The sequence below is a fragment of the Dryas octopetala genome, chromosome 2 (assembly GCF_963921425.1).
Source record: "Dryas octopetala chromosome 2, drDryOcto1.1, whole genome shotgun sequence".
Taxonomy (NCBI): domain Eukaryota; kingdom Viridiplantae; phylum Streptophyta; class Magnoliopsida; order Rosales; family Rosaceae; genus Dryas; species Dryas octopetala.
In genome coordinates this window covers 19,211,268-19,238,731 of record NC_141367.1, presented here as the reverse complement: position 1 = coordinate 19,238,731, position 27,464 = coordinate 19,211,268, and the positions used below count along the sequence as shown (strand labels likewise).

The following is a 27,464-nucleotide window of genomic DNA, read 5'->3' as shown; positions in this document are numbered from 1 at the left end:
TCTCTTTTGTCAGAAGACTTCTGTCAGGTGCATTTATGTGTGGCGGTTCACCCCAACGTGATCTTCCTGGGAATGGTGGCGGAGAGCCGAGCCGAGCCGAACACATGATCTTATGCGTATACATGAAGCCCATGTGTGATCGGATCGGACATAGGATTCCAGGCCGAGCCGGTCCAGTAGATAGGGATCTCTCTGAGCCCTAACTGGTCGACGCCAGAACTCGAAAGGAGATTATCTCTGTGCCGAGCCGAGCCGAACCGGGATGACCATGGAAAGATGAACATTCAATCCCTTGGAAGATCATCGGTTCGGTTCGGACCGAGCATGGAGGACTCGGCATGGAGACCCGACCTGAGCTGGCGGAGGAAGTGCTGAGCAGTGATGATGTGGAGGTCAAAGTCTGACCGCTGAGAAGTCAAACATTGAAGTCAGATCTGACCAGCCACGTGTCCAGCCCTGATTGGCTGTTGGATCGGTGTGGGTTTATCCACAAACAAGTACGAACTAAAATACCACTTATTATAGACTACCAAAATAGATACTGCAAACAACTAGGATTTAAGCAATCCAACCAGTCCCAAAGCATTGCCATCCAACTTGAGCTGTTCCTGCTGCTGCCGCTGGTGATGAGAAACCATTACTAGCTCATGCATAAAGAGATACAGGTCCATAAAAGATGAAACTTCAATTGAACAGCCAACCATCAAAACTACTGCTGTTGGGCTTGTCGTGCCTGAGCACTGCCATATCCACCACCATAACCAACTTGCCCAGCGTGAGCGCCATTTGCCTGACCACCATAATTTCCAAAAGCCTGTGATGGATAATATCTCCAACCAGCATTTCCATAACCTGAATTTCCATTTGAATCGCCATAACCACTTCCGATGTAGCTACCACAACTCCCTTGCTCCCCACCTGGACCACCAACATTGTTATTTGGGACACTCCCAGAACGCCCTCCAACAGCACCATACCCATAACCTTGAGTTCCATACCCAGCCACGGCAGTTGGGGATTGACCAGCAGGTGCAGGACCAGGTCCACCACTGCCCGTACCTGCACTGCCGGTTGGAACACCCCCCCCAAGGAGCAGTATTCCCATAGCCCATAGAACCATATCCGGAGGGGGCTTGAGAGCTCCATGAACTTCTAGGGGCACCTGGTGGACCACTACCATAACCAGCATTTGGGGCATTAGGGTTTCCATAGGCAGCAGCAGCTGGACCACCATAGCCAGTATTGTTACCACCATAACTGCCATAACCACCATAACCAATGCCATTACTAGAAGGACCATACCCATAACTAGGCGCACTATAACCCGAGGAAGCATAAGGTGGAAAACCACCTGCAGTACTCTGAGATTGCATGTACCACCTCTCACTTCTCCTTTTTTTTTTTTTTTTTTGTGCCTCCTCTAATTCTTTACACCAACCCTAAATCACCTTCTTCTTTTCTCTTAAGTTCTTTTGGTCACTAAAAGTCTGTGATTTACAACCTACCATAGCCATAGGCAGCACCCACCTTGAGTGAGCGACTGACAGACTGAAATGAGAGGGAAGAACTCAGACATTATTGTGGTAAATTACATGTAAGTCCAATCTCTAATGCTTGGGCAATGGGCATTATTAAAAGATCCCATCATGCTTTTTGGCATATTCACAACAGTAAGCACATAAAGATGAATATGATTATGCCGTATGCAACTTCATTTGTGAGTGCATGAACCCAATGACATCATATGTTAATTGACCAACATACCCTCAACTTCATTCATAGAAATTTTGTTTCTTAATTAATGGGTTTACAATGACTCCCAATCTTTCAGGGGTATTTTGGACAATGGAGGTGTAGTTCTGCCAATTAGTTTAAAATATGAAGGCTGCCATAACAAAATACAAATATATATCCATATATAGCCGAATAAGAGATAGTCATGGAGGAAAAGAAAGGAAAGAAAGAAAAGAACAAAAAAAAAAGTTTGGGGCCTTTGGGCAAATGAAAAAAAAAAAAAAAAGAGTTTGAAGTTTTGTTTGAGGTTTGGTTTGGATTTTTTGGGGTTTCGTTTAGTTATTTTTAAACCCTAAATCTTAATATATTTCTATATAAAAAATAGTTCAAAATACTCTAAAGAGCCTAAACCCTAATATCGATCTTATACTATATCCTAAAGAATATAGAATATAGATTATAGAATATATAGGGTTTAATGTATAGATTATAGAGTATAAAAAGTATTAGGGTATATAGAGTATATAAGGTTTAATATTAAGATTTAGTGTATAGATTATAAAATATAAAAAATATACTAATTTCATTTATTCATGAATCATTATACTAATTTTATTTAACAGTATTTGTCTCCGGTGCACATTATATTCATCTTATATCACATGAAACCTACTATATAATTTGGTTTCTTAAATATTTTTTTATCAATGTAGTAGATAATATGTTAAATAAATATATAGTAAAGTTTCATTCAAAATTTCTATATTTTGATAACAATTTCCTTTGTTTCTGTCTAATTTTTGTCGAAATTTAAAATTTATTCAAATTTCTATCGAAATTTTTACGAAATTCAAAATTTTACTCTTTGGCGGTAACCACATTTATGAAGTTGTTATTAAGAACAAAAGATTCTTCAAACTTAATAAATAACAATAGGATCCTCCATCATTTATTTTTTGGAATAACACTTCACGCTGCATGTTAGACTCTTGCTCCTGGATAAAGATTAATCAAAGACTTTAAATTCTGAAAAGCATGATGACATGTACAGTAACAGTCAGCTTAAAGGGAAATATTGAGGGAAAATCATGTATATCCCACCCCGAAGGTTCACTATCAAGGTCCAATATCCAAACACAACAAGAACCAGCAACGAAAACTGCAAGTACATACTCATACTCTTAACATATAAGGTAGTAAAGCTCATCACAAAAACTCAACAAAGATATAAACAACCATACTTGCAGAATTACAAAAACCAAATAAAAAACACTAAAATTACAAAACCCACAAACTAAATAAATTTATATTATCAGGTCTTCTGTCATTACTCTATTTCTATTTGATATAGAAATAGTACAAGCTAGACATGATCAATTAAGATGATACGAGACATGTTTTTTATGATTAACATGCAACAATGCACACATGCATGCATATGCATCCATGATGATGAATGTACATACATAGTAACAATGCACACATGCATGCATATGCATCCATGATGATGAATGTACGTAACATACGTACTTGTCCAATGCGTGTCTTCCGAAGCCGGCTGTCGCTCTGCTCGGTGACCCTCATCTGCTGCCTCATGATCTCGGCCGCCTCGGCCTTGACGGCGGCATCGTGAACGACATCTCGGGAGAACACCCGCTCTCCCTGGGAGACGAGGGATTCGACCAGCCACCATTCGCTACCCCGGACGACATCCTCCTCGACGGGGACCACTTCAGCATCTTCAACCCGAGGGCCCACTTTATTTGGCTGGTCGGAGTCGTCACCACCTCGTTCGGCTTACCCGACTCGGACCCGCCCGACTCGTCGCTATTAGTGTCTTTATTGTCATGGCTGGAGTAGAAGATGAGGGCGTTGCGGCCGCCGAAGCCAGGGGAGGAGCGGCAGGCAGTGAAGAAGATCACGTAGGCGGTCTCGCGGACGTCATTGCGGTCGATGCCGTCGAGCTTGCTGAAGGGCCAGACGAGGTCGGGGTCGGAGTCGTGGTAGTCGAGGCGGGGAGCGAGGAAGGAGCTGCAAAGCGACTCGCGACGCGCTAATAGAGTGTTAATGTCCTTTATGTCCTTTAGTATTATGTTTTTGCTGTTATTTTTCATTTAGGACAATCTAGTCATTTTGTATAGAACTTGATGTAAGGCTGTGATGAATCCACATCACCCTTGCTGTAATGTATCAGGTTCTTTAGGTCATCTTTTGTTTTCTTTGAAGGTGATGTAAGATGTATGTATCTGAGTTAGTGAGGTGAGCTTACAGCCGCACTCTCAACCAAATTTCAACCTTTCTCCCATTAATCCAAATCTACTTGTTTTAGCTGCATAATCTTGTGTGAATACTCTAAAATTCCAAGTTGGTATCAGAGCCAGGTTGATTTGTGTGAGTGGGTGTGAGTGAAATCGAACCCATTTTCAGAAAATCTAGATCTGGAGGTTGGGTATTTCTTCAATGGCTGACATGAACAACGAGAGGCTCTCATCTCCAGTCTTCAATGGAGACAACTACGACTACTGGCGAGTCAAGATGAGAACACTCTTTATTTATCACGGGCTCTGGAAGTATGTTAGTGTAGGCTTCGAAGAACCAGAAGAAGGAAAAATGCAGACAAATGCAGAGAAGAACCAGCTTGAAGACAACATCAAGAAGGATGCTAAGGCACTCCATCTGATTCAGATAGGTCTCTCTAGTGAGATTTTTCCTCGAATTTGCAATGAAACCAAAGCCAAAGACGCATGAGAAGTGCTTGAGAAAGAATACAGAGGTGCAGAAAAGGCAAGAACAGTTAAGCTTCAGTCTTTAAGGAGGGATTTTGAATATGCTAGGATGAGGGATGATGAATTACTTAAGGACTATCTTACTAGGCTCACAGACTTGATTAATCAGATGAAGGCATATGGAGAAACCATAACTGATAGGAGAATAATTGAGAAAATTTTGATAAGTTTGCCTCAGAAATATGATTCAATTGTGAATGTTATTAAGGAGACTAAGAATCTCGATACTCTGACCATTTAAGAGGTGAAAGGGTTAATAAAAGATTTTGATCAGAGACTCGATAGACACGCTGAGTACTCTGTTGAAAGTGCATTTCAATCTTTAAATATGAGTTCTAGAACTAGTTCATCTCAGTCTCCTAATTTGCAGAATAAGATGAATTCTCTTAAGGCTAGTAGCAACTGGAAACAAAAGGGAAAGAAACCGAATGCATTTGACAAGAAGAACAATCATAACTCTTATGTCAAAGGTGGTAACAATAATCAATTTGGTTCAAGTAATTCTCAAGGGCAATGCAATATATGTGGGAGGAAAAGTCACACTGAAGACACTTGTTGGTTCAAAGGAAAGCCTAAGTGCTACGGATGTGGTAAATTTGGTCATCTACAAAAGGATTGTAGATTGAAAAACAATCAACAAGCAAACTTTACTGAAGAAGTGCAAAGTGAGGGCAGTTTGTTCTTTGCTTGTCTAGCAGCTACAACAGAGAAGAAGACAGTTGATGTATGATTTTTAGACAGTGGTTGCAGTAATCACATGACGGGAAATCAGAAATTGTTTCTTAACATTGACAGCTCACATGTCACTCAAGTTAAAATTGGAAACGGTGAGTTAGTAAAGTCACAGGGAAAAGGAACTATTGCGGTTGAAACCAAGAAGGGAAGAAAAACCATAAGTGATGTGATGTTGGTACTTGATTTACAGCAGAACCTGCTGAGTGATGGTCAGCTAATGGAGAATGGCTACTTGATTCATTTTGAAGGGAATGTATGTGTTATATATGAGAAGAGTGATAGAAATCAGCCAGTTGCAAAAGTAAAAATGGAAAGAAACAGAAGCTTTCCAATCATCTTCACACAGATAATCCTAATTCAATTGCCTTAAAGATGGATGTACTTGAATCCTCATGGTTATGGCATAGAAGGATGGGTCAGTTACATTTTCAAGGTTTGAAGTTTATGGAACAACAAAAGCTAGTGATTGGACTTCCTGTTATTCAAGAGGCATCTGAGCCTTTTGAAGGATGTGCAATTGGTAAACAACACAGAGATTCTTTTCCTAAGAGTCAAGCATGGAGAGCAACACAGCCTCTCAAGCTCATTCACACAGATGTGTGTGGACCAATGAAAACTGAGACACATGCAGGTAACAAGTATTTTCTCTTGTTTGTTGATGACTACTCACGCATGATATGACTTTATTTCTTAAGAAGGAAGTCAGAGGTGCTAACTGTGTTCAAGAAATTCAAGGCTATGGTAGAGACACAGAGTGGTCTTCAACTTAAGAAATTGAGAAGTGATAGGGGAGGTGAGTACACTTCAAGTGAGTTTGACAAATTTTGTGAAGAGATGGGACTTGAAAGAGAACTCACTGCATCCTACACTCCACAACAAAATGGAGTGGCAAAAAGGAAGAACAGGACAATTGTTGAGATGGTTAGAACAATGATGCATGACAAAAATCTGTCCTATGAATTTTGGGGAGAAGCAGTGCACACAGCAGCTTATATACTCAATAGATGTCCCACAAAAGCAATGAAAGATCTCACACCTATTGAAACTTGGAGTGGAAGAAAGCCTTCTATAAATCACTTTAGGATCTTTGGTTCAATCTGCTATGTTCATGTTCCAAAACAAAAAAGGCATAAATTAGAAGAGAAAAGTACAAAGTGTATCTTTGTGGGGTACAGTAGCCATACAAAAGGATATAGACTATATCATTTGAAGACCAAGAAATTAATCATCAGTAGGGATGTCATATTCAATGAAAATGCAATTTGAGATTGGAAAAACAACTCTGTCAAAGGATATGAAATTCAGCCTGAAGAGTTTGAAGAAGGAGAAACAGAAATTGAAGTTGAACCAGAACTCCAGTACGAACACCACAAACTGCCAGTCCTCAGTCAACACAGAGTCCTCAGTCTACTCAATCTTAAACTTCAACACCAAGTTCAACTCCAATCAAAATGAGAAGCCTTGCCGATGTCTATGCTCATTGTAATTTCTGTGTCTTGGAACTAGAATCTTTTGAAGAAACGGTCAAGGATACTACATGGAGGAAAGCAATGAAGGAGGAGATTACAGTAATTGAGAAGAACTCAACCTGGGAATTGGTGAATAGACCCAGTGACAAGGAAGTAATTGGGTCAAGTGGGTGTACAAAGTCAAATTAAAGGTGGATGGGTCAGTGGAAAGAAAGAAAGCTAGATTAGTTGCCAAGGGTTATGCTCAGCAGCCCGGCATTGACTTTCACGAGACTTTTGCACCATCAGCAAGACTGGACACTGTCAGTGTCCTAATAGCTTTGGCAGCACAGAAAGGTTGGTTTCTGCATCAGCTGGATGTCAAATCGGCCTTCTTAAATGGGGTTTTGAATGAAGATGTATATGTAGAACAGCCACCAGGTTTTGTTGTCAAAGGTGAGGAACTCAAAGTGTATAAACTTAAAAAGGCCTTGTATGGACTGAAACAGGCACCAAGGGCTTGCAAAATGGTTTTCAAAGAAGTAAAAATGAAGCAACTTTGTACATCAAAGTTCAAGGTAAAATTGATATTCTCATAGTCTCAATTTATGTGGATGATGTGATTTTTACTGGAAGTTGTGAGAAAATGATATCTGATTTCAAGACAGAAATGATGAAAAAATATGAGATGAGTGACTTAGGCTTAATGCATCATTTTCTGGGAATAGGTGTGTTTCAAACGAATGACAGCATCTTTATATCCCAAGAAAAGTATGCCAAGTCAATACTTAGGAAGTTGGGCATGGCAGGTTGTAAATCGATCACTACTCCTTTAGTAGCAAGTGAAAAACTTGAAAAAGATGATGGAAGTGATGAAATTGATGTTGCACATTATAGAAGCATTGTGGGCAGCTTGATGTACTTAACTACAACAAGACCAGACATAATGTTTGCGACTTCCCTGCTGTCTAGATTCATGCAAAAGCCAACTCAAATTCATCTTGGAACAGCCAAGAGAGTTTTGAGGTACATAAGTGGAACTCTAACTTTTGGAATTGAATACAAAAGGGGAACAAAACCTAGGCTGTGTGGTTTCTGTGATAGTGATTAGGGTGGCAGTAAAGATGATATGAAGAGTACATCAGGGTATGCATTCTCTGTTGGAACAACTGTGTTCACTTGGAGCTCAAAGAAGCAACAAACTGTTGCACAGTCAACGGCAGAAGCAGAATATGTAGCAGCAGCCTTGGCTACTTCTCAAGCTATGTGGCTTAGAAGAATTCTTATTGATGTTGGTGAGTTGCAAGGGGAGCCAACTCCTATCAAGTGTGATAGCAAATCTGCTATTGCAATGGCCAAGAATCCTGTATTTCACAACAGGACCCAGCACATTGCACTAAAGCACCATTTCATTCGAGATGCAGTTGAAGATGGAGAGATTGACTTGATTTACTGTCAAACAGGGGAGCAGCTTGCAAACATTTGGTCTCTTGGGAGTTAAGCAACAGGACAGTGAAGGGGAGTAATAGAGTGTTAATGTCCTTTATGTCCTTAGTATTATGTTTTTGCTATTATTTTTCATTTAGGACAATCTAGTCATTTTGTATAGAACTTGATGTAAGGCTGTGATGAATCCACATCACCCTTGCGGTAATGTAGTATCAGGTTCTTTAGGTCATCTTTTTTTTTCTTTGAAGGTGATGTAAGATGTATGTATCTGAGTTAGTGAGGTGAGCTTATAGCCGCACTCTCAACCAGATTTCAACATTTCTCCCATTCATCCAAATCTACTTGTTTTAGCTGCATAATCTTGTGTGAATATTCTAAAATTTCAAGTCGCGTGTGGTGGCCCATTCTGGCGGCGGCGGCGATGAGGTGGAGGTAGAGGTGTTTGGTTGGCGTCAGATATCCGGCGGGGGAGACAAAGAGAGCATTTCCCTTAAAAGAAGGGGGGTGAGGAAATAATGAAGGATGGAGAGATGTGATTGGGTGGTGGTGATGAATAGAGTGAATTGGAATTGGTTATGGTTATGACAGCGGTTTTCTGTGAGGAAAGAGATCAGAGAAATAGCGGAATTGCCCAAATAGTGGTGAGTGGTGATGGACATGGCTTAATTTGTTGTGCGAAGAAAACAAGAAGCAAGGGGACATAGATAGCAAAGTCGTTTCCGATTATTTCTGCTCTTGATATCAAATTAATTCTAATTTTATATATTATAAATTATTTCTTTTTTCTAATCCTATATTTTTTACCGAAATTATTACCGAAGCAATTGCATATAAGAGTAGCAGCTAGCTAGCATGTATAACAGCTTTGGAAAGCTAGCTAGCATTTGTGGATGTTGTAAATTTGTGATGATTTGTGCATGGGATGAGAGTACGTACGTAGCTAGAATCTATTCATCAAGCAGATTTGGATTCAAACGCTGGCTAGCTAGAGCCTATAGCTAGTTAATTAGTTAGCTACTGCACCATCCCCTTTACAGAATGAGTTGTAATTCGAATTGCCAGATTGAAATGAACAAACTATGTCCACTTAATAGTATCATATTCTAATTCGGGTTGAAATTGGATTAAGATCCAATTCATCGATATAAAATATCTATGTTTATGTGCACCACTTGGCAAGAAGATCGACTGATACTTGTATATATGAATAAGAAATTTTCATTGACTCTTGTGGGACGGAAAAAAATTCAATGGAAAATTCTTGTTTATCGCCAAAAAAGATGAATTATTGGGTTCCAACTTTTCATTGACAAAAGATAGACATTACATCAGAGGCCCAAAGAAATGGGCCAGCCCAAAACACAACAAACTGAGAAAGAACTCCAAACATATCCAAGCCCAAAAGGCACAATGTATCTATTTCACAAACAATAAACCATGAATAAAAAACCATATCCATAAATATATCTCCTCTGTGTGTGTATATATATATATATATTTCGACCAAAAAAAAAGTATATATATATAGACCCCTTGAAGTGTGAGATCTCATATTTAAGCTTATTTATGAGATTCCTCATGGGGCTTACTCTATATTGTATTTTGATAATCGAAATTTTTTTTTTTTTATCTCCATTGAAGGATCGTTTTTACAAAAAATTAGATTAATCAAAAACTATTTGACCGTTGATTAAATGATCACCATTTTAAGTGTTTATCGAAAATATTTTGTTCGTCTGTTTATTTGATCAAAGTTTGATAGCTTAATGATTTTAAGTGTTTATCGAAAATATTTTGCTTAATTTTTTACAATGATGATTTTTCAATATAGACTTATAAAATAGACGGTTCGAATCGTTAAAATACTATATGAAGTGGACCCTATGAGAGATCTCACAAATAAGCCTAAATGTGAGATCCCACAGTATAGATACAGAAATGATCACTTACTCACTATAGACCGGAAAATTTTCTGCTCACCTAATCAGGCTAACCATCCGCTCATCACAGAATTAAACCTGAAATATTAAACTGGAATATTAAACTGGGAGGGATTTGTTTTGGATTGGGACTTGGGACTTGGGACTCATATATATGGTGTCTAATTGACCAAGTTTCCATGAAATGTGGCGGCAACCAAGAAACCAAAATGTGTGGATGTTAACACATTATTTAGAATCTTTATGGCTTGTCACAAGCTGACAGCAGACAACTACCACTGTCCATGCTCTATCTTTTTTCCCAAATTATATATAAAAGGAAATTTGGAATTGAAGTTTCTTAAGAAAACTTGTATATTGCATTCATCATTCAAGTGCACGGACACGGACAGAGTGCTCTGATTCATTGTATAATTACAAGTAATAATCATATACTTAACCCATTAATCATATGTTACAATGATGTGAATTGCTCTAATTTCCCACAAGCCTGCTTGTCCTTTTCCATGTTAATGTAACTGAAAAATTAATTACGACATATAAATGGACCAACATGGGTTGGATTGTGAATGTACATATAATATGTTTTCCAAGACCTTACTTGGCTTATCTATTTACTGTTCTTTTTCTGAAGCAGAAGAGAGAGGGTAGGCAGACTTAGGGAGAGCCTGTAGAGACCACTCTGGTTTCTCATCTCATCTCCCCTTCATCAATAGTTCTGCATTATCTCTGCTTCTTCTCAATCACACAGAGAGAGAGAGAGAGAGAGAGAGAGAGAGAGAGAGAGAGAGAGAGGGTTTAAGGGAATGCCAGTTATTGTTTGAGGGATTTTGGGGTTAATTTGGATCTGCAGCTGCAACAACTTTGAAGAAGTACTTCAAACCTTGTGGTAAGCTCAGAGCTTTTTCTATGTTTGTTTCCTGAGAAAATAAAAACCCTTCTTAGTGGCATTAAAGGGTATCAGAAAGTTTTCGTATTAGGAAAAAATACTGGGGTTTTTGTAGTGCTTGAGTCCTAGAAAGATAGCACTGGAAGGTTAATGCAGGTGAATTTAGGCATTCAGTTTTTTTTTTTTTTCTGGGTTCTGTTTGCTTGATTTAATTTGTTCAAGATTTTGAACTCAAATGCCAAATGACATATATATGTAGGAGGCTTTGAAGTAAAAGGTACATAGGTGAGTGAAAGATGAGGGTGGCAGTGGTTGGTGCTGGTATTAGTGGTTTGGTGTCAGCCTATGTTCTTGCAAAGGAAGGGGTGGAGGTGGTACTGTATGACAAGGAAGACTACTTGGGCGGCCATGCCAGAACTGTCACATTTGATGGTATTGATTTGGACCTTGGTTTCATGGTCTTCAATCGTGTAAGTACAACTCCTAGTCTTATTAATTCTATGCATCTCTTGCTTATTTTTGCACATAAATTCTCTGTTTTCTTTCTTATAAAAAAGAAAAAGAAAACTCTGTTTTCTCTGTTTTCTTTTTGTTTTGGTTAGTAGTATTTTTTGGTTTGAAGTTATTTAGGTGATAGTCTGGTGTTGGTTTTTTGTCTTTCTGTTCTGTTGTTAATTTGTTATCTCTCTATACTGTTTCTTGCTTTTAATGAAATTTCAAAGTGGCAAAAAAAAAAAAAAATCTAAGAGTCATCCAATATCTTTGAGTATTATCAGTAAAAAGGACATAAATAGACCATAGATATACAGCTCAAATTAAAATTTAACTTCTTGCAATCTTTGTTTTTTTGCCAGGAAAAATTTGGATCATCTCCTTAAATACTTTTTTAGTTCAAATGGTTGATTAAGGAAAATGCAAAAAATTTCCCATATTTTCTAGATTTTAATAGTAAAACTCAAATATACATTATAAACCTTAGATTCCCAAGACACCATTTAGGTTAGAAATCAAGGGGCTAGATCCAGTTTGAAATGGCTCCACTCACATGAGGGGGTGAGTGTGCTACATTGTGATTTATTAGATCCCTACATTTTTATTTTTTATATGGGAATTGGATATTCGAACTTTGATTATCTCCCAATAAAGTGAAGAGAAATATTGTTAAACAAATAGCTAGTACTTTCATACGTGCACTGAGATTAACAAATGTGAAACTTTTACGAAGCCTACATTAATTAATGGTCGACTAACTATTCATATGTTATATGTGCATAATATACTGACATTATTTGGAAAATTTGATAAAATAATCCATTTTAGTGATTGAGTTTCTTTTTTAGCCTTGACCGCAAAACTGTAACTTTTTTAGCTCTTACCCCTTTTTCGGACCAAAATACCTATCAGGGTTTTGACCAAAATAAATAAGGCTTATTCGCATCAATGCCATTTAAAAGTAACTTCGATTTTTCAATTTGTCCCCTGAAACTTCATTCCTCCCACTTTGCCCCTCAAACTTTACAAAATTCTTTATTCCGTTAAGTCTGTCTATGAGTCCGTCAAAAAAGCATGCGTGGCGCTTATGTGGAAGGGGCAATAAACTGCCACGTCAGCTTATTTGACGAAACTTGTAATGGACTTGACGGAACATGATATTTTGTAAAGTTCGGGGGGTAAAGTGGGATGACTAAAGTTTCAAGGGGCAAATTGAAAATCGAAGTTACTTTCAAGGGGCATTGGCATGAATAAGCCAATAAATAAAGATATCCAAGATAATGAACAAACCTTAGAAAACACGTCAAACATAGGCTTGAAACAAGATGTCAAAAACACGTGGGCTTGAAAAAACAAAGAAGCCGTATGAAACTCTTACACTAATTTGGTTTCTTAATTCAAAATTTAAGTAAAGATAATAATACAATATCTTTTTACTAAATGATAAATAATGCATAAAATTAGGAATTATCAATTATCAATTATTTTCTTAAAAATACGATAAGATCAGTGGAAGGATAGATTTGAGTTATACAATATAACATTTAAATTAGAAATGCTGACATGTATTAGATTTTTTGATGTGACAATTAATAAAAGGATCTTAATATGAATTAAAAGGATTTCCTTATGAATTCAAAAACACCCTTAGTCTCTATGTAAAAAATGTTGTGTAAATGGCCCCAAGTCTTATTTTCTGACAATTAAATACCTCTGGTCGACAAAATGGTCAACAAGCCGACAAAACTGGCTACAACACCATCTAAAGTGACTACAGCCAGTTCATCTTTTCACGAACAAACTCATATCTGAAAGTCCAAAAATTCAGTCTTGATTGAAAGAACAGATTGTGAAATGAACAAGATGAAAAAAAAAAAAAAAAAAAAAAAAACAGATTTAAGATCCATGAAATGAAAATCTGAATCTATTCCCAGATCTACACATTTTTATGTTCATTGCTTTTTTTCTTTATTAACAAATCAAGATGAATAACCCACAGCAAAAAGAAAGAAAAAAAAAAAAAAAAAAAAGAGCTAAACATATTCTTATTACAACATACAAGTCAGAATTGAAGCCACCAAATAATCATCTATGTGGAAAAAAAAAAAAACTACAAATATTAGATCTTTGATCTATCTGTGTGTACCAGATCTAGAGAATGTGGCGAGTTGGCGACTGGTGAGAGAGAGAGAGAGAGTGACAATTTTGATCTTTGACAGGAGTATTTATATCAAGGGTATTATAGTCCATTCAAATGAAGAAAGAAAAGTTATAAATGTTATAATTTTCCCGTATGTGCTAAACAAGTAAGTCAAATCCTAAAAAAGGCTATTTAGTATAATTTCTCTTAATATTTGTTGTAAGGTTCTTATCCAACTTCAATAGGATAAGTATATGAGCTGTTTATTCTTCAATTTTGTCCGTAAGAAGGTTAAGATATTACTACTAGGAGCAGTGATGGGTTCCATGCAAGGGATTGGTCCCCCACATCGTAGGGCCGCAGGGGTAATTAAAAAATTAGGATGTTTTGATTTTTCGATTGCCTTCCGTTTCACTTAAACAAATAACTATGAATGTTAGAAAACTAATAAATTAGCTCCATGTCAAAGTATACATATATTTTATTCAGTTAATCATTAATGCAACGTCATTAGTTGCTAGCTTCCATAATTATAAGCTAAGCACGTCATCAAACTCAAACTATTTTTCTAACTTATATGTTGTTGCATGTAAAATAATTAAGAAAATTGTTGGATAGTTAGTCTTTTTCATCGCCCATGCACTCAGTCTCTTATCTATTCATTCTAACACAAAATTTTAAGGATTTAGAATCCACTGATTAATCAATAGAACTAATATACACATACTAAATTAAGAGGAATTATAATTGAGAAAAACGTGTATGTAATGGGTAATTGGTATATACATTATTTCTTTCATAATACATGGTCACATGACTAGGATATGAGGAGATGTTGTAAAAGAATAGTTATATACTTATATACACCTATTATATGCAAATTTTTCTTATTCTAACCCAATTTATCTTTCTCTTCTATATTGTTTTTTTATTATTTTCATTCTACAGTGTAGTCTTATAATTGAAACCATTTAATTTTAGATCAATCTTTAAAAATTATTTTTACAAAAAATTAATTAAATCAGAAATCGTTTAATTATTTAACTATTATCAAATAAACAAACAATAAATCTACCTATTACTAAAATTGTTGATTTATTTTGGATTATATACTAAATTTATAGTTGAAATAATAGAGCTTTGCATGGGACCCCATTGGTTCTAAATTTCTAATTCATTTTGCATGCGCTGAAAGAGTGGTGGCCCTAGGCTTTTTTATGTCCGTGGTTGGTTGCCTTTTAAAAGGTTATATGGTCCCCGCTCCTAGCGGTGGGCCGCTGGGTGGTACAGTGGTCCTTAGTTTTGATCTTTAGTTCATACCGTCATAATAACTCATACGCTAAAGCTACTCACAGTAGGATCCATCAAGAGTTATTATTTAATTTTTCATTCAAGTTATTATTTAGATTTTAGAGTTACTTTTTTAAAGGGTCAAATTATAAAAAAAATCAATAAATATTTTCAATATTATAACTTAGTCAATAAACTTTTTCAAAATATTATAATAGTGACCAAAATAAAATTAAGAGAAACTATATAAATTAACAAATGGATGAAAACAAATTATAATTTATGGATCTTGCCACTGTGCTGACATAACTAATTTTTTTAATAAAAATTACATATAAGTCAATAACAACTACGTGCTTTGTTAAAATGGTAATTATGTGATAGTTACCGTTTTTTAATTGGTAATTATGTGACGGTTATCGTTTTTATGTTTTTTAATTGGTAATTGTTACACAATTATTTTTCTTGAATTGGTAACCATCATACAGTTACCATTTTTTAATTCAAAATTGTCACACAGTTAAAGTAATTTAGCAAAAAACCATCAAAAATTTCAAGTTTCATTCATAAATTCATGTAAAAGATGTATTTATTTTTAAGCCACACAGAGTGGCTTAACACTAAACTTTTTTTTTTTTTTTACGTTGTATGTAGTTCTCACAAAGTTACTCCTTTTTTTTTTCTTGTAACTCTTGTAGAGTTACCCTTTATAATATCATAGAGTTACATTTTGCTACAAGATAACAAGAGTTACACTTTATTGAATAATGTAGTATTGTTTTAAGGTTTAAGCGTTTAGAGTTTAGGGTTTTATTACATCATATTTAGGTTTTTAGGCTTTAGTCCTAAATCCTAAAGACTACACTATAAGCCTTAAGATCTAAAAAGAATTTGAAAAATACCGCGGCTATTCCAACCACCCTTACATTGTTGACCACCCACAAATTTGAATTTTTTAATTTCTGCTGAGTTAACCACCCTAATATGACACAAATACCCCTAATTTCATAAAAAGCACCATATTTACTCTCTAAACCCACCAATCAATCCTACCCCACCCCAAACACACCTACCCTACCCGCAGAGATCGAAAGTTAGTTTTGGTCGGTGCTTCCCTCCGTCACTGCTTCCTCCATCGCCGGTGCTTCCCTCCACCGCCGATTCCTCCATAGTCGATGCCAAAATTTTTTTTTAGGTCCCAATATTTGACGGGAAACTATTCGGTGGCAAACTACTGAATATACTTACATAGTTCGATAAGTCACTACCGAATGAGACAATAAAAAAAGGGATACGTTTATTCGTTCGACAAGTCACTACCGAAATATATACATTTATTTGGTGATCATCTACTGAAATATAATATATATTTATGCGAACTGATAGTTTTGAGATTCAAAAAAATTCATGAAAACTAAAAAAAAGACCAAACTATCTTCATTTGATGACTCCAACTTGTCATTCTGAGTGTCCATTCGTCAAAAGTAGGTATTTGGGTACAATGAAATTGTTTAACGCAACAATCTATGTATAGGGTTTTGGTTGAAGATGGTGGTGGTGGAAGAAAGTAGAGTGTTATTTGATAATGGTGGTTTACGTGGGTGAAGCTAGCTGATGAAATTTTTTAAAGCAACAATCTATGTCTAGGGTGAAGGTTGAAGATGGTGGAAGAGAGTGGAGTGTTGTTTGAAGATGGTGGTTTACGTGGGTGGAGCCAGCTGATGGGATTTTTTAAAGCAACAATCTATGTCTAGGGTGAAGGTTGAAGATGGTAGTGGTGGAAGGTTGAAGATGGTGGTGGTGGAAGAGAGTGGAGTGTGAGGATAATGGTAGTGTACAGGTAGAGCCAGCTGGTGGTTGAAGAGGGTAAGGGGTGTAGGGGGAAAACATGTTCTAAAAAAAAAAAAAGATGTCCTTTATGGTTCATTTTCTATCGAGTATATATGTTTTTTACTAAATTAAAAATAGGGTAATCAACTCAACAGTTTAGCGTAGTCGGAATAGTCCCGGCCTTTGAAAAATAATTGAACTAAAATTGGAATTCTCATCGAGTTATATTTTAATTTATAGTGAGAGTTTTTATTTTATAAAGCTATACGCCTATACTTTGTTAAATTGTGTAATTTTCACCAATTTATATTAGATTTAAGATCCTAAATTTGAACAAAAATAAAAAAAATTATAGAAACTAAGAAAAAAATAATGTATTAGTTATTCGAACACTTTATTTGGGTGTTCGAATGCATACTTAGCTCAAAGATCCTACTTAAAAGTTACAATGTTCTATGCTTGAGTTTGAAAAAAAGATAATCATAAAAGAAATTTTAAATTAAGAAAAAAAAATTTGATGAACGTGTTATGCGTTTGAACTCTTTACTTTGGTATGCTTGAGTTTGAATAATATTGAGTGCTCCATAATTTTTTTTTTTTTTTTGAATTGTGCCTTAAAAATATTTTGTGTGGCTAAAAAATATATTTCGTGGCATAAAAACAAATTGATTAGAATTTGGGGTTTTTTTTTTTTAGTCCAAAACGAAAAATACCTTAACTGTCTTGCTCACCTGCAAAAACACGGTGATTGTCCAATCCACTTTAATGAGCTGAGCGCTCGGCACTATCACCGAGCATTTAGTACAACTCACCGAGCGCACGACAAAATGTCACTGTGTGCTCTGAAATTGCCATTGTCAGACAATGACAATCACTGTTACTGTACGACAATATCTATTTAAATTGTAAAAACACTCTATAAATTGCCACTGTCACACACAGTGACAATTTTCCCTTTTTAAAAAAAAACCACTGAGCACTTAGCAAGATACCGAGAGCTCGGCACCAAAAACATGGAACAGAATATAATGTGAGTTTTATTTGTACAAAGTAAATCTATTTATGATTCCAACTTTTTAGGTAGGTTTGTTTATTATTAAGGGATGTAAAATGAATTTTGGAATAATTTACTTTTAGAATTTTAGATTTATGACTAAAAGATGTTGGAATTTGTGGCTTATTGTTAAGGAACTCAAAAAATTATTAGTTAATCTTAAACAAATGAAATATTTCTAAATTGTCTCATTACCTCACCCTATGATTTATGCAACTGTTTCAGTCCAACACAAAACTGAAAACTCAAAAGATGTTGTCAAACCTATGCGTAGCATGTCATTGCTGCATTTTCATATTATTTATCACTGATACTATATATACAATAGAAAATTATGATTAAATATCAAATTTTAATAATTTTTTGGTATACCATGAAGACCATATAATATTTTAATTGAACTACTAAATTTAAATATAGTTTTTCAGATTATGTCACAAATTTGTTGGCCCTTTTGATTTGAGCCTTTTTCATTTGACATTTTTGTCCTTTTGCCCACATATAATAGGTGTTAGTTAAAATTTATAAGGTTTTGACAAAATTTCCCTTGAGACTTTTATATTATCTTGAAAATTTGCTAATGTAGTCTCAACTTCACATTTAGTTGTGACTATACGACATTCACACCTTCAAATTTAGTTATGACTGAACGACAATCACATCTAATTTATGAGACAGTCACAGTTAAGTTGTGACTTAATTAATTTTTTTTTTGAAAAATTATACTACAATATAGTATAAATAGATGTCAAAACAATACTTTTACTCAAAATAATACATAATATAGTAGTGTGAATTGTCTCTTTTAATTTACCAAGACCGTCACAGTTAAGTTGTGATTAGATTGATTTTTTTTTAAAATACAATATAGTATAAATTAATATAATATTTGTGATGTAATATTTCTTTTATTTTTTTATGTAATATTTTAAATTCTAATACCTTTTACTTTATTATTTTATTTGACTTTCAACTAGTACTTAATCTAAAATACTATTTAATTTTGGTACCTAAACTAAAAAGTTATTGAAATTTAGTAGTTAAAATCAATAGATCTTATATACAAACCTACCATCTTTTATTAAAATTATTATGGGTGATAGTAAAACACATGACATGTCATTGTAGTGTTACAAATCCATTTAAATTTTAATACGTGCACAATCATTAAGAATAAGGATTTAGAGTTTAGAATCACCTAAAAAAATATCTCTTTTCATATGCTCATTTTAGTTTTGTTTTGTAAATTTAAGGTTACACACAACATGGAAGTATTGAACTCGTTACACTGTAGCTTCGTTAGGAGATTCTCGTCCACACTTGATTCAAACAGAATTCTACACAGGAATCTTTTATGGCAATTATATACACGAAAGCTTCTTGGGACGAGATTCTTTGCGAGAATCCTTTACTTATGAAAAATTTCTTGTATAAGAGAATCATCCTATCTTAGTATATAGTAACTAAAAAAATCTCTCTTAGCTATTTAGTATTTACGTAAGATTTTTAATTGATCCTAACTAGAGTCACAAAGCTAATTAATAGAACAAGTGTGGTCTGTACTTTCAGTTTGATGACGACAAAACTCACATATATAGCAGGTTCCCTGCATAACCCAGATAGCAATTCTGATTTTAATGTTGGGTTATGACAATGGAATGTATATATGGAATAAATTGGACTGCAGGTGACGTATCCAAACATGATGGAGTTCTTTGAGAGCCTTGGAGTTGATATGGAGACATCTGATATGTCCTTCTCAGCCAGCTTAGACAATGGAAGGGGCTATGAATGGGGTAGTCGAAATGGGTTGTCAAGTGTGTTTGCACAGAAGACGAACTTGTTCAATCCATACTTTTGGCAAATGCTTCGAGAAATCACCAAGTTCAAACATGATGTGATCAGGTAAGTAATTCAAATGGTCTCCCTCCACCTGCAGATAGATTGTTGAAAGTCTATACCACATTGGGAATGCTCAAGCTTTGTGTTACAATATATAATGTAACTTGATGACAATTGGTTTTTGGTTGGGAGTTAGCTCTAACTTCTACACAGATATTATAGATAACTTAATTATGCATGTCATGTGTTCTATGTTTTGTTGCAGTTATCTTGAGGTGCTTGAGAACAACCCGGACATTGATCGCAATGAGACCTTGGGGCAGTTTATCCAGTCACATGGCTACTCTGAATTATTTCAGAAGGCTTATCTTGTGAGTTGTGAGATCACTCAAGCATTTATGTGACATCTTTTGAGCTTTTTAAGTCAAATAATAATTGATTCCTGACTAAATGCTTCGAGGAATCACCAAGAATTCATAGCTCTGGTGGTGTGGAAGTTTGATTCTCGTCCTCCCCTTTAGCCCTTTGCACCAAAACAACAATTAATATGTTACTTACTTGCTGGAAAAAGTAATGTCATTATTGTTTACAGATTCCAATATGTGGTTCAATTTGGTCCTGTCCTTCTGAAGGGGTTATGAGCTTCTCAGCTTTCTCTGTTCTTTCATTTTGTCGCAATCATCATCTACTTCAGGTACATTATTATGTTTCCACCTTTTAGCTGAACCCAAAACCCTATATATGTCATTGCAAACTTTCTAAAAGGTTAAACTACTAGGCTGTGAGTCAACAATTATTTTGTATTCTTAACCTTGGTGTGGTTTACACTGCAGCTATTTGGCCGCCCACAGTGGCTTACTGTCAGATGGCGTTCACATTGCTATGTGAAGAAGGTGCAAATTTGTTATTTTGGGGAGTAACTCCTGAAAACACTGTTTTTAAGGTCCTAATTTAAAGTAAATGTTTTCTGTAGCTCATGTTTGGTTAACGAATTCAGGTTAGAGAAGTGCTGGAGAGTAAAGGGTGTCAGATAAGAACTAGTTGTGAGGTACATAAGGTTTCCACAACTGATGAGGGTGAGTAGTAAAATTGGTAGTTGTGACTCCTTTGGCCTTCTGCTTCTTTTTAAATGAACATGTAATGAGTGATTTACTAACAGAGTTTATATGAGAGGTAGCAGGTACTGTACTCTCTGGAGATAGTTTTGAGGAAATATACAATGGATGCATAATGGCTGTCCACGCTCCTGATGCCGTGAGAATATTAGGAGACCAAGCAACATCAGATGAACTGAGAGTACTTGGTGCTTTCCGATATGTTTACAGGTACACTTTTTATTATCCCACCTCTTCACATTAATACCTGTAATCTTGCTATGTGTTGTTGACTAAACATGTAATAATCATTACTTAAATGGGTTCTATATATTTATGGTTCATGGTTGATGCATATCCTGACATTTGTAAAGTGAATTGTTTTGATATTATATTCTGAGATACAGAAGTTTCTATTTGTATCTTCCAGTGACAATTAAGTACCAATTTTTTTCCCACGGACTATTTTGTTTATTCATATTTGTTGGATAATTCTCATTTCTGTTGGAAGATGGTAATTCTGCTCCGTTGAGCTTAGGACAAGGACACTTGAATTCTACTCAGAAAATCAATTTATAATAGTGTACCTGATCATGTGCTATCTCTACCTTTTTGGTTTGGGAAAAATGAGTATGCAGAAGTTGATTTGGCCTGTTGTCTCCTATAGCTAATTCGGTCAATGCACAATCATTGTTCAACTCTCTATTGGCAGTGATATTTTCCTTCATCGTGACAAAAATTTAATGCCCCAAAACCCAGCAGCATGGAGTGCATGGAATTTTCTCGGAAGTACAGGCAACAAAGTATGCTTGACATACTGGCTCAATGTGCTTCAGGTATATAGTGTGCATGTTCGTATGAGAATTTAACTTCTCTTAGTGCTCAACATCATTAAAACAGTAAAATCTGGGAGTTGATCCGATGAGTTTCATATTTTGCCTCATGTGTATAAGAAAAGAAGCAAGTTGTGGAACTTCACTCCAAGAAATTGTTCCCTTTTGCTATTAAATGATTTAATCATTCCCTGGAATTTCTGAATGTGCAGAACATTGATGAAAAAGGTCTACCATTTCTTGTGACTCTCAATCCAGATCATACACCAAAACATACCTTGCTTAAGTGGTCAACAAGCCATCCAGTCCCATCTGTTGCTGCATCAAAAGCTTCGCTTGAGCTTCCTAGTATTCAAGGAAAGAGAGGAATTTGGTTCTGTGGATCATACCAGGGTGAGGTTTTACTGCTTGTGAGAAACTAATAGATATACTAGTTTTTTTTCAATCACATAATTTATGTCTAGCACTATCTATCTTTGTGTATAAACACCATTGAATGCCATAAGTCTTTCAAATTTCCTGAAACTGAAATTAGGAATTTCATAAATTTGTATGCATAAGCTTGCGAACAAATATGCACTTGTAGAACTTGCAGTCTTAAATGAATATCTTTCTATTGAAGTATGAAATGATGTTTCTTGCTAACTGTTTCCTTTATCTTCAATGAGAGAATAAAAAATTAAAAGCACCAATAAGAGGGGGCTGCAACTCAAGTACCAATGAAAACTCCTGCAAAACCTTTGCATCTAAGTAAATGGAATGTATACAGGTTTTTGGCACTCATACATTTTGTGTTTATGCATTGATGAGATGGTTACTATATTCAGGACTACCTTAATTTCCATTGCACAGAGCTGAGATTTACCTATGTTCCTTTTTTAAATTTTGATTAGCTTTTATTAATCATCTGACTGTCTATGTTACCTTTCATTTTCAGGTTATGGCTTCCATGAGGATGGATTAAAGGTATGATATGATGGAGTAAGTTATTATTTTATCGTATAGCCGATTTAAATATGTTGTGTGGTAAGATACGAAAAAATGGTTGACGTCCTAGGTAGCTCTTCATTTTGACTATATAAATCCCACACAAATCTTTCCTCCAAGGTATTTTCAAAAATCTATAAAATTAGTGGATTTCAGATTAACAGTGAAGTGTACTACTTTGCAGGCTGGAGTGGCTGCAGCACATGGTATGCTTGGAAAAGGTTGTGCCCTCTTGGAAAACCCAAAACACATGGTTCCGTCACTGACAGAAACAGGAGCACGCCTTTTCGTTACTAGATTTCTTAGACATTATATCTCAACTGGATGTTTAATGTGAGTAATACATGTGTTCTTAATTAGACTTCTAAGTCATAAGCATCTTCTTCCTTCGTTCTTGGCTCATAGGATCTTTAAATTTTAAAACTGGGTACTCATTGTCTTTTGGGTTCAGTACTAGAGGGCATTGGAGCTCATCATTTTTCAAGAGCAGTTTTGGTAGTTTAAAATACAAGTTAGAGAAAGTGTTGTGTCTGAGAGAGAACTGATGTTTTCACCAAACTTTCTCCTCACAAATCATCACCAGACTCCTCTGCACAAAAGCAAAAATGTACCACTCTTCTACCTCCATTCCAAACGTCAATAATCCATTAAATCCTGCATCAACATCGCAAAATTCATTTAGTCCTGTGATCACCTTAGTAGGCACTAATACAGAAACTCTTGTGACTATTTCTACCTCGCTACTGCCACCCACAACTTGCTTTCTTATGAAGCATTCATTTCTAATACCACAAATTCCTTTTTTATCTCTCATGCATCTCAACATCTGATTTTTTTTCTTTATTTCTGTGCCTTAAAAGTGAAGTGTTTATGCAGTAAACTTGGAAAGGGGTATTTTGTGCTTTCTACAATTGGCTAATTCGTAGCCTTTATCTGCAGATTCTGAAAGCAAAATTCCTTTATGCTTTGTGTTTTTGGACCTTCGCTCAAGTTGAATCATACAAATCACAAGCTTATAGTTAATGATCTGCATTGCATGCGCCACTATATACTACTCCTTTTATTATCTTTCATTATGTTGAAAGATAATTATTATATTGTGCCTTGTCATCTTATAGTTTATTAGAGGAAGGGGGCACAATGTTCACCTTTGAGGGAACCAGAAAAGGGTGCTCTCTAAAATGCGTTCTTAAAGTTCACAATCCTCAGTTTTACTGGAAGGTAAGCGTTCTTTGTTTGATTTTAACACTTTTTAACGGGAATTATGTACTACAAGGTATAAAATTTAAAAGGAAATAATTCTTCATTAAGAACAGGCAGACAGTATATTGCCATGTAGAATCATATCATTATAAAAGCAAGAAGTCACTTACACTGATAAGCAGTAGAATTTGTTTTTCAGGTAATGACACAGGCTGATTTAGGCCTTGCAGATGCATATATCAACGGGGATTTTTCTTTCATTGATAAAGACAAAGGTCTTTTAAATCTTTTTATGGTAAGATAACTGATCAGTGTCCAGTGCAAAATCATTTGTTTACTTTGCAATTTTTCACAGAATTTATTTTCTTGCTGAATTCTTTTCCAGATTCTCATTGCCAACAGAGATTCAAATACTTCAGAGTCAAAATTGAATAAGAAAAGGTGTAATGTGATGGAGTTACTAGCTTAAACTTGAATTATGATATAGCTAATAGTCCTTTATTCTCATTAGATTCAGAACTCACCTTTGTTTGTTATAGGGGATGGTGGACGCCATTGTTATTCACCGCTAGTATAGCCTCAGCAAAATATTTCTTTCAGCATGTTTCAAGGCAAAATACTCTAACACAGGCTCGCAGGAATATCTCTCGTCATTATGACCTGGTATACAAATTATATCCTGGAAATTAGTTATTATTTTCTATGTTTTCTTTTTATTGATCTTAAAATGATTAAGACTAGAAACTAGGATCTCTACCCAAATCAAAACCCTTTTTATCACCTGAGCAACAACTCAGCTGGTTGCCTAAAGTAATTGTTACATTTGATGTCTTGGGAAAAAGTTGACAAAGGCACTCCTGACAACAAGCTAATGGAGTAAAAAATAATCAATATCAATATCGAGTATCTTAATGTACATATGCATGTGTACATATAAGCATGATTATAGAAATACTTGTAAGATATGCTTCAAGCTTTAGTGCTAATGGAATAAAAAATGAGGGAGGGCTTTAAGAAGTAGTTTTTTTTTTTCTTATTAACGGGTGGGACAGAATAGACTTCAATCTTGATTTATTGTTATACACTTATACTATGCCTGTGCCAATGGGTTAAGACATGTAGTATGAGACTGAGTTTCCTTTTTCACAGAGAGTTAGTTTGTTTTATTTAAGGTGATGTACTGAATCCAACTTAGCATCAGGCATGAAGAAGCTCACTGTTACTTTGTTTGTTTATCGACTGACTACTACTTTTGTGCTCTAGAGTAATGAATTGTTTTCCCTGTTCTTGGACGAAACAATGACGTATTCCAGTGCTGTATTTAAGGTCAGATTCATCAGCTTCCAATAAGTTTACTGTGAGCACTGCATGAAAGAAAGTACATTGTAGGTTAACTTATTTTTCATTACTGTGTTGAGTCATTTTAAAGGCAGAAGACGAAGACTTGAAGACTGCGCAGCTGAGGAAAATCTCAGTTCTCATTGAGAAGGTGAGTCTTCTCTACGAGAACTCTGTCAAGCTTTTGATATCCTTTATTCTCTGCTATTTCAATTTGTTTTTCCTTTCAATTAATCTAGGCTAGAATTGATAAGAACCATGAAGTTCTAGAGATTGGATGTGGCTGGGGAAGCTTAGCTATTGAAGTCGTCAAACAAACTGGCTGCAGATACACTGGCATCACTTTGTCTGAGGAACAACTGAAGTATGCGCAAAAGAAAGTGAAAGATGCTGGCCTTCAGGTATAAACTTTTTTCAGTTGTATATTTATATGTAAGCATATATCATGGTGTTGAATGCATGTACATGTAGTGTAAAGCAACATATATCATTTGTAATCTGTATCCTTATACTCAAGAGTCAAGGCCTTACCCTCAAATGCTCAAGTCGATCTGTCAACTATGTTATGTAAGGTTCCTACTAGATTGGGATCTTAACTGGCAAGTCACTTCATAATTAATTTCAATAAATTGCTTCCAGGACCATATCAGATTTCTTCTGTGTGACTACCGCCAATTGCCTGCTAAATACAAATATGACAGAATCATATCTTGGTGAGTATTGTTCCCACCCAATTTACTCCATGAATATTGAATAATATTTCTGGGCATACCTTGATCTTTGGTGGAATTTTTCAGCGAGATGCTAGAAAGTGTCGGCCATGAATTCATGGACGAATTCTTTGCTTGCTGTGAATCTGTTCTAGCAGAAAATGGGCTTCTTGTCCTACAGGTAACATCCAATATAGTGCTGTCTCAAGTTAGAACTAGTTAACTATAGTGCTGTAAGATCAAGTTGTTCTACTATTTAAACCAATAAATTCAACTCCTAAAAATGGTAACATCCTACATATTGCTAATAGTTGAGGGTATTTGATCTTTCTTTAGTTCATATCAATACCGGATGAACGTTATGATGAGTACAGGCGAAGTTCAGACTTCATAAAGGAATATATTTTTCCTGGTGGATGTCTACCTTCATTAAGTAGGGTAACATCATCCATGGTTGCTGGTTCCAGACTCTGGTATGATCTGTAACCATGAGAACAATGTCATTAGCTGTAAGTTCTTGTTATACTGTTCTTATTTTGACTTAATGGGAATTTCATTACTGCAGTGTGGAGCACTTGGAAAATGTTGGAATTCATTACTACCAAACACTGAGATATTGGAGAAAAAATTTCTTAGAGAGACATAGGTAAGAAGTTAACAATGTAAGTTGTCATGGTTGTGATGCTAAGATGTTATAGAAGTTTTAGATTATGATGCTGGTGCAATGACTTCTGTGTTTATAGTGAAATACTCGCTCTTGGATTCAATGAAAAATTCATTCGGACATGGGAATATTATTTTGATTACTGTGCTGCTGGTTTTAAGACACATACACTTGGAAATTACCAGGTATATATTTCTACACTTGGCACTCATTCAGTTAATAATTTTCAGATATTTTAATGTGCATATTGATGCATGCTCTTTGGAGCTACAACAACTAAAGAGTTGAATGCATATGATATTCTTGTGTGATGCAGATTGTATTTTCACGTCCTGGGAATGTTCCTGAGTTCACCAATCCATACAAAGGCTTCCCTTCAGCATATTGAAAATTGTGTTTTCACCAAAAGAAAGGAAAGTTGTTATGTTCTGTTATGACCCCAAGGTTCAAGTTCAGGACAAATAATTCGTTGCTGGCATTTTTTGTTTCTTTTTTCTTGATTTTATTATTACTATTGATTTATACAATGAACCCTTCTTGGTCGTTGTAAGAGGATCCGACCTCTATTCTTTGTTGTTCGACTTTGATCAGAATGTTATGCAGATGGTTTATCTGTCATTTTGGATTGAACAAGCCATCTTTCTTGAAAAACTGATGTGTTCTACATTTACTATACTCTGCTATGATCTTTGCTAAAAAACAGAAGAAAAAATAATCTTTTATCATCCGGCTTGTCTTTCATTTGTAGTTTTATCATCATGAAAAAAAATGAAAGTGATGTCTAACAATTCACATCTAAATACATCATGTGACTCACTCATAACCATCAAATGTGAAACTCTTTATAAATAGATCATGTGTGTAATACACCACCATTAAATATTATACAATAGATGTCGTTTTTTTCGGGCACAAATTTGATAAGATTATAAAATGTAATTCATAACATACAAGCTTTGTTGACCTTTTTTTTTTTAGTTAGATTCTGTATGGTAGGTGTCCTCTC

At 35.4% G+C, this 27,464-nt stretch overlaps 2 protein-coding genes and 1 pseudogene across 5 annotated transcripts; 2 read left to right on the top strand and 1 right to left on the bottom strand.

Moving 5' to 3' along the window:
* Positions 1 to 517: 517 nt before the first annotated feature.
* On the bottom strand, positions 518 to 1,373 carry LOC147293785 (uncharacterized; annotated as a pseudogene).
* Positions 1,374 to 4,194: 2,821 nt separating this feature from the next.
* LOC147293784 (uncharacterized) lies at positions 4,195 to 4,761 on the top strand. The gene is made up of 2 exons (XM_086231127.1): positions 4,195 to 4,423; positions 4,514 to 4,761. The coding sequence occupies exons 1-2, from the start codon at positions 4,195 to 4,197 to the stop codon at positions 4,759 to 4,761; spliced, it is 477 nt and encodes a 158-aa protein (XP_086087253.1).
* Positions 4,762 to 10,675: 5,914 nt separating this feature from the next.
* On the top strand, positions 10,676 to 27,088 carry LOC147293783 (uncharacterized). Of its 4 annotated transcripts, none has more exons than XM_086230371.1 (25): positions 10,676 to 11,137; positions 11,241 to 11,451; positions 19,475 to 19,692; positions 19,895 to 20,000; positions 20,222 to 20,323; positions 20,463 to 20,522; positions 20,627 to 20,705; positions 20,810 to 20,954; positions 21,436 to 21,559; positions 21,769 to 21,949; positions 22,494 to 22,522; positions 22,728 to 22,876; positions 23,662 to 23,764; positions 23,946 to 24,041; positions 24,132 to 24,187; positions 24,286 to 24,409; positions 25,010 to 25,072; positions 25,176 to 25,235; positions 25,324 to 25,485; positions 25,724 to 25,797; positions 25,882 to 25,975; positions 26,131 to 26,267; positions 26,360 to 26,440; positions 26,538 to 26,643; positions 26,775 to 27,088. In XM_086230371.1, exons 2-25 carry the CDS (start codon positions 11,278 to 11,280, stop codon positions 26,844 to 26,846), a joined length of 2,595 nt encoding a protein of 864 aa, XP_086086497.1. In that variant the 5' UTR covers positions 10,676 to 11,137; positions 11,241 to 11,277; the 3' UTR covers positions 26,847 to 27,088. The 4 variants fall into 4 exon arrangements, with proteins under 4 accessions (XP_086086497.1, XP_086086496.1, XP_086086498.1 ...); XM_086230370.1 differs by having other exon boundaries at positions 10,677 to 10,981; XM_086230372.1 differs by lacking the exons at positions 10,676 to 11,137; positions 11,241 to 11,451; positions 19,475 to 19,692; ... (2 more) ...; positions 20,463 to 20,522; positions 20,627 to 20,705 and having other exon boundaries at positions 20,826 to 20,954; positions 21,486 to 21,559.
* The last annotated feature ends 376 nt before the right edge of the window (positions 27,089 to 27,464 follow it).